This window comes from Monoraphidium neglectum (assembly GCF_000611645.1).
Source record: "Monoraphidium neglectum strain SAG 48.87 unplaced genomic scaffold scaffold02453, whole genome shotgun sequence".
NCBI lineage: Eukaryota > Viridiplantae > Chlorophyta > Chlorophyceae > Sphaeropleales > Selenastraceae > Monoraphidium > Monoraphidium neglectum.
This window is the reverse complement of record NW_014011175.1, coordinates 954-7,865: the sequence shown is the minus strand read 5'-3', so window position 1 is coordinate 7,865 and position 6,912 is coordinate 954. Positions and strand designations below refer to the sequence as shown.

The 6,912-nt window shown below is 65.3% G+C and overlaps 2 protein-coding genes across 2 annotated transcripts; both read left to right on the top strand.

The window, feature by feature from the left end:
* Nucleotides 1-953: 953 nt before the first annotated feature.
* On the top strand, nucleotides 954-3,909 carry MNEG_10773 (hypothetical protein; the record flags this gene model as incomplete). Its single annotated transcript, XM_014040756.1, has 7 exons — nucleotides 954-1,238; nucleotides 1,373-1,526; nucleotides 1,791-1,849; nucleotides 2,113-2,193; nucleotides 2,440-2,554; nucleotides 2,913-3,000; nucleotides 3,273-3,909. The coding sequence occupies 7 exons, from the start codon at nucleotides 954-956 to the stop codon at nucleotides 3,907-3,909; spliced, it is 1,419 nt and encodes a 472-aa protein (XP_013896210.1).
* A 1,478-nt stretch (nucleotides 3,910-5,387) lies between these two features.
* MNEG_10772 (Pre-mRNA-splicing factor CWC21) lies at nucleotides 5,388-6,810 on the top strand (the record flags this gene model as incomplete). Its single annotated transcript, XM_014040755.1, has 5 exons — nucleotides 5,388-5,614; nucleotides 5,823-5,921; nucleotides 6,182-6,323; nucleotides 6,614-6,690; nucleotides 6,792-6,810. 5 exons carry the CDS (start codon nucleotides 5,388-5,390, stop codon nucleotides 6,808-6,810), a joined length of 564 nt encoding a protein of 187 aa, XP_013896209.1.
* Nucleotides 6,811-6,912: the final 102 nt, after the last annotated feature.

Here is a 6,912-nt window from a genome sequence, read left to right as displayed (position 1 = left end):
ACAAAGGAAGCGCTGCCTACACAGTGTCCGGGGGTGCACGGTGTACCCCGCACCGACCCCCTGCCGGTTCCCTCGGCCTCCGAAAGAGCACAGCGCGCTGATTTTTTCCGGGACTCAGGCAAGCTGCTCCATACACCCCTTTCTGGTCCACCTCAATTTGCTGTCGACCGAATGACTAATGAGGCCCATTTCTGCCCCTAACCGTTTTGACCTCTGATGAGCTACAGTAATACAAAGTTTACAATCGCGTTAACCAGTGTTCAAGTGGCTAACCAGCGTTCTCGAAGCGTGTCGCCATCGCCCTGCGGTACTCCGTTCCCAATTTCAGTGATGTGAGCGTCGGGGAATGCGCGTAAGGTCTAGATGAATGTGTTTTGATAATGTAGTGGGTACATGACCCCGACAGGTCTCCCCAGCAGGGGCCGTGTGCATCGATAGAGTGCGGCGCCGGGCTGCTCTCGTTGCGGGCAGCCTGGGGCGGTGCATCAATGCCTAGACAAATTATAGAACCATCGAGCATCTAAGGACAACAGACGCCTTCACATTGCAGCGGCGCCAGGTCCACCCCTGCCGTGCCCCCCCTCGCCAGCGGCGCCCGCACATCACTCGATTACCCCAGGCAGGCCCCAATGCGACCCACCCATATGCCGCGCCGCCCGCCCAATCTTGCAGTGCCTACATCGTCGAATCTAACCCTGCATCGCCTACAGCTGCATTGTGGGGCATCAAGCAGCCCATCAGCCACGTGCACCAGCTGCTCCACAGCATCAGGCAGCTACGCACGCCAAGCCAGCAGCAGGAGCAGGAGCAGGAGCAGCAGCAGCAGCCACAGCAGCCGCATTAGTAGGCGCATTTGAAGCAGCATCAGCAGCAGCAGGAGCTACAGTAGCGGCAGCAACGATCGCAACAGCAGCAGCACGCCCGGGAGCGCATAAACCGTTAACCTACACAGCATGGCGGACCGCCGCCCCTCAATGGTCCTGCCCAACCCCATCTTCGAGGGCAGCGAGAAGCGCGTAGAGATCGACTTTGCGCCCTCTGCCTCTACGCCCGCCGCCGGCCTGCGCGCGCTGAGCCGCGCCCAGCTGGACGAGCTCATGTCCCTGGCGGCCTGCACCATCGTGTCCAGCCGCACCAACGACCACCTGGACGCGTACGTGCTGTCAGAATCGTCCCTCTTTGTGTACCCCACCAAGTGGGTCCTCAAGACGTGCGGCACCACCAAGCTGCTCAACGCGGTGGGTGCTGCAAAAAAACGAGGGGGCGATCGCGAGCAGGGGAGAGCGATGGTCGGAGGCAGCGGCGGCGGAGAGGGGGCGCCCTCACCTCTATCAAACGCGCCCCGGCTCCCCGCCAACGCCGCCGCCCCCAGGTCCCCAGGCTGCTGGAGCTGGCGTCGCAGGGGCTGGGCATGGCGCCGCGCCGCTGCAAGTACAGCCGTGCCAGCTTCCTGTTCCCCGAGCAGCAGCCCGCGCCCTACAGGGAGGGCTTTGACCAGGAGGCACGATTCCTGCGCACACACTTTGGTGGGTCGGGACACACAGGGCCGACCGGCCGGCCGGACAGCCTCGTCAGCGGGCTGGCAGACACCACCTCGATGTGCAGCTGCTCTCGTGCTTCAACATGATGGAGCCGCGTGTCAACATCAATATCAGCGCGGCACCTTCCCCTCCTGCCTGCTGCGGGTGGTGCGCAGCCGGCACGGCTCACTGGGGTCCCTGAGACCTGGGCACTCGACCCCGCCTGCCGCCTCGTCTCACCAAGCTGCACCTCTACTTGAAATGGTGCAGGCCACCTGGGGAACGGCGGCAGCGCCTACGTCCTGGGGGACATGTTCAACGGTCTGCAGGTGTGTGGTGTGGTCTCATACGTGTGTGCGAGTGTGCATGTGTGGGTTTCCTCCATTAAGAAGCAAGGCTTTGGGGGCACATAGTGCCTGATGAGGGTTGGGCCATGGTGGTGTTGTTGGGGGAGCTGGTGCCACCACCATCACGCGAGCCGCCTATCCCTTGGCAGCCCATGCCATGCCAGCGCATGATGCTGCTACCCGCGGTCACCCACCCACCATGAAGCCGGTGCAACCCCCTGCACCCCCCTGCCACCCGCGCGCAGTGGCATGTGTATGTGGCGGACGCCCACGGGGCCGACGCGGCCTACGCCCCGCCCTCGGGGCGGCCCTTCCACAAGTTTGAGGTGCGCCGCAGCGCTGTGCTGCAGCATGTGCGCATATGATAGTGGCGGGAGGCGGCGGGCAATCACCTCAATCAAGGGGCGCGGGGCGAAAGCGGCCTCGCTGGCGCTGGGTCCCGCACTCCCAACGGTACTTGGCACCCAGGCCCTGCCGCAACAGGATGTCAGGCTCATGCGCTGAGGGGACCCTGTCACGGGTGGGCGCCACCAGCAGCTCAACGCGCGTCGAATGCCGCCCCTGCGTCCCAGGTGTGCATGACGGACCTCTGCCGTGTGGCGGCTGCTGCGTTCTACCGCGACAACCCCGCCTTTGTCAGCGCGGCGCGCACCACCACTGACACCGGCATCCGCGGGCTCGTGCCGGGTGAGGGTGTGTTGAGGGGGGGGGCCTGTTGTGGCGGTGGAGATGTCAGCAGTCTCGGCAACAGGGCTGCCTCATGAGCGTGACAAGACTGCGCCAGGGCCACGCAGCCGCTCAGCAGCAGGCTGTTGCTGCAGGCTGGATCGTCTCTCACTGGCGTGTGGCGGATACCTACCTCCACCTTCCTGCGCACACAAGCACAGCCGGCGGGGGCCCGGCCGCCCCTGCACCCCTCCGACAACAGCTGTCCTCCCTTGCACCACCCGCCATCACGCCAATCAGAGCGCAACCAACCCCCAACCCCCCCACCCAGCGCCCTGCGCCCCCGCTCACCCCCTCCCCCTCCACACCCCACCCCCAGGCGCCGACATCGATGACTACGTGTTCGAGCCGTGCGGCTACTCCATGAACGGCATTCTGGGGGGAGGCTTCATCACCATCCACATCACGTGAGCCGGGGGGCTTTGGCGAACAGGGGCAGGAGCAAGGGGGAAGGGTCAGGGATTGTCAGAAGATCATGCAAACAGAGTGGGGGAGTTGGGTTCGAATCTGTCAAACGAAGCCTGGCTCTGACGTGGCCTTGGCGAGCACCAGTCCTGAGCGAAGGGGCGGTGCCCCTTTGCGCGTCGGCCTGCGCCTGGCAAGCCCTGGTCCGGCCTAGAGTCACACGCGCGCTTGCAGCTCGACCAACACGGACCCCCGCCCGCCCCTGCACTCCCAGGCCCGAGGATGGCTTCTCCTATGCGAGCGTGGAGGTCACCGGTTTTGATGCCGACGCCTTCTGCCCCGCGGACATGCTCGCCCGCATCGCCGCCATCTTCCGCCCCGGCAGCCTCTCCGCCTCCCTCTCCGTCGACGCCGCCAGCCGCTGCGGCGGCTACGCCTGGGGTTCCCTCGCAGCGCCGCCGCCCGGCTACGGCGTGCAGTCGGCGACCGCCCAGGAGCTGGCCACCGGCGGCCGCGTGTCGTACTACACCTTTGGCCCCGACCCCGCCGCGGGCGCGCCTGCGGGCGTGGACGACGCGGCGTCGTCGCGCTGCAGCAGCCCCGGCCTCGCCGCGGCCGCGCCGCGCGGTGTGCTGCGCCACATGCCCTCCTTCAGCTCTGCCCCGTCCTCGAGCTTCGACTCCGGCAGCAGCTGCGACGACAGGAGCATCGCCAGCGGCGACGAGGGCGAGGGGGCCGCCACGGGCGCGGGCAAGGCGGCCGCCGCGGCGGCCGCGCGCGCGTGGGCCAAGGGGCTGGCGCTGTCGATGAAGCGCGTGCGGTTTGAGGACGACGAGAGCGGCGGCGCGGCCAGCAGCGGCGCCGCGTCCGACCTCGGGTCTCCTGTCGCGGCCGGCGCGGCGGTCGTGTGACCGCCGGGCTCCGGACGGCTCCGGTGGCGCCTAAGGGGGCTGCCATGCCCAGCTGGCTCCCTGCCGTTCGCTGTTGGCTCACACGGAGCGCGTGGGGGGCCAACGAGGGCGGATGGCGCAGGAGGCTGCCGCTTCCGCGGCCACAGGGCTGCAATGTGCACGCTGCTCAGGCCCCTGGATGGGCTGGGCGGACGGGTTTGGTGTGGCCGGGCACCCTGACGCGGTGGGGTGGCCCAGTGTTGGGGCGGAGCAGGGTGGGGCAAAGGGTGTCGGGAGGATGGTAGGGAATGGACAACTCTGCGATGGCCCACGGCGATCCGGGTCTGCTGCACTGGACTTGGTTGCACGCCGGCCCGCGTGCTTTTGTTTGAAGTGCGGCTTACACGCGGTGCTGCAGGAAAAACTCACCAAAGCTGGACGGGGAGACGCGACGCTTATTCATACGCAGACGCATCACACTTGCCATTTTGTGGCATGGCATGCAGAACCGCCTCGGCCACATTGTCTGGTTTGCCACCTTTTGATGCCGCCCGCTCCGCAGCGCACGGCCGCTTTGCAATGGAAGAGTTCCTGTGCCCTGTGCACGTTGGAAGGAGGGTTGTATGCCGCGTCCAGGGCAACCCACGCCGTCTTTGCGGCGACGGGTGCCTGCGGCCGTTGGAGGAAGATCTGATTTCTACACGGCGTGTGCGCCCGAAGGGTGCTGGGCTTTGCTGGGGCATGTGGAGAGGGGTGATGTTGCTGCCACTGAGTGCCAGTTGACTCGCCTCTGGCTCATTTGCTGGACCCCGCAGCCCAGGAATTTGTGTTGATGCAGCTGAGGCTTGCGTACGCAGAGCCTCTACACGGGCCCGTGCGCAAGGAGCCGTGTCCTCGGAATGTAATATTGTGCTCTGTCTGGGGAGGTTGGTCTGTCCCACCCAGGTGCAGGACGCAACTGGCTCGGCAGGGCAGGGACACGCGGATCCAGAGTCTGATGCAGCAGCTTGCTTCAGCTGATGTCGGCGGCCAATGTGTGCCAAGTGCAGGGGCTGGCAGCAGGTTGTGAGGCTCTGTCAGACTAGAAATGTAAAGCCTAGTATCAGGTTTGGAACACATGCTTGCAGGTCTGAAAGCAGCCATAACGTGCTGAGCACAGCAGCACAGCACAACACACAACACAGGAGGGGGAGCACTGCAAAGTCACAGATCACGCATAGTACCGTATAGTCTCACATGCAACCACACTTGGACAATTTTCAATAGTCTTACATGTGTGAGGGCGTTCCCGTTCCTCGCTGCAGCCAGATCAACTGCAGGCAGCTGCCTCCCAGTCGCTTGTAGTGCACCCTCACACCCAGCTACAGTTTACATACAGTATAAACTGCTGCTTGAGACGCTACTGCGCGTCGGCGGCTGCTTTCAGCAGGCACACGTCCTGCTCCGGGCCCCAGAGCGGCCTGGCTCGACCCTGCAGCTCGCCTTGAGCTTCTGTCAGGATGTACAACGGAGTGGGAATCCTCACGCCGCGCGGCACAGGCACCAGCGGCCATGTACAGACCAACAAGTTCAACTTGCGCCGCGCGCCAGTGCCCAAGTTTGGCGACGGCCAGGATGGCCCGCAGCACACCGACAGGAAGCCCAACAAGGAGATCCTGGAGCACAATCGTAGGCGCCAGCTGGAGATAAAGCTGCTGGAATTGAGCGACCAGCTGGAGGAGGCGGGGTGAGGGCCCAGGTGGACGTGGTCTTGCAGTGCTGGCGGCGCGTGCGGCGGTTGCCCCTTTGGTGCCACCGCAGCATGTCCGTGCTCCGGCGCATCAGCACTGTTCAACCACGGCAGTACAATTTGCCCTGCGTCAACCTGCCCCACACCCGCACACATACACCCAACCAGCCACCCCACCCCATCGTCCTCATACTCGTCCTCGCAGGCACACTGCGGCCGAGATAGAGGGGCTGCTGGCCCAGGAGAGGGCGAAGCTGCAGGAGGAGTTTGAGAAGCAGCAGAGCGGAGCCGCTGCGGACGCCAGGTGCGCGGCGGCCACGTCCCCCCCCCTTCTCCTCACCACTCCCAGCTGCAAGCGCATTTGCATCCGCGTCTGCAAGAAACCAAGCACGCATGCCCCACGTGTGCAGCAGCGCGCCGCGTCTCTCATGGCGCATTCTGGCACACACATCAGAGCGCGACGCGGATTGCAGCTCCCCGCTTTCCTCACACGTTCGCCCTGGCGCTTGTCTGCCAGACCCTTCCGGCGCACTCACACCTCCCAACCGCCGGCCTCCCTCGCAGCAACGAGACGCACGCGGTGGCTGCGCGCAAGCAGGAGCAGATGGAGAAGCTGCGCAAGGCGCTTGGCATAAAGGAGGACATCAAGTGGGGCGAGGCGTTTGACCCAGAGGCGCAGGCGCGGCGCAAGGAGGAGCAGAAGCAGGTGCGTGGGGTGCATCGACTGCAGGAAGTACCGAGATGCGGGACAAGCATAGGCGCCTGTGGTCATGTGTAAGCATGGTATGCAAGCGCGTGGGCGCGCGTGAGGGGTGAGGGGAACACGCTCTGGCTCCTGGCGTCCCCCTCGGTGCACAACGGCATCCCCGGCCTGTGCTTGGGCTGTAGGCGGGGGCTCGCTTGCGGTGGCCGCAGGCAGGACAGCCCGCTGCTCAACCCTCCACGAAGCCGTCTTGACCGACGGGTTGGCTGCAACGCGCTGGCCGTTAATCGCAGGCGCGTGAGGAGGAGTGGCGCAAGCGCAACGAGGAGCGCGACAAGCGCAGGCAGGAGGCAGAGGCCAGGGAGAAGAGGTGGGTGGCGTGGGTGGGCGCGCGCGGCAGCTTTTTAAGCTGCAGGTGCTGCGAGGTTGTTGCCCCCGCGTTCTTGCAGCGATCTACTCGCACAACACCAGCCAAGGGCCGGACTCCTGATGCATGCGGGGCGTTGCGTGTTGTAGAGCCTCTCACAGCCGTAGAAAAGGCGCACGGCCGGCAATGGCACCCATCACCTCCGCCCCTCACACACTTCTACCA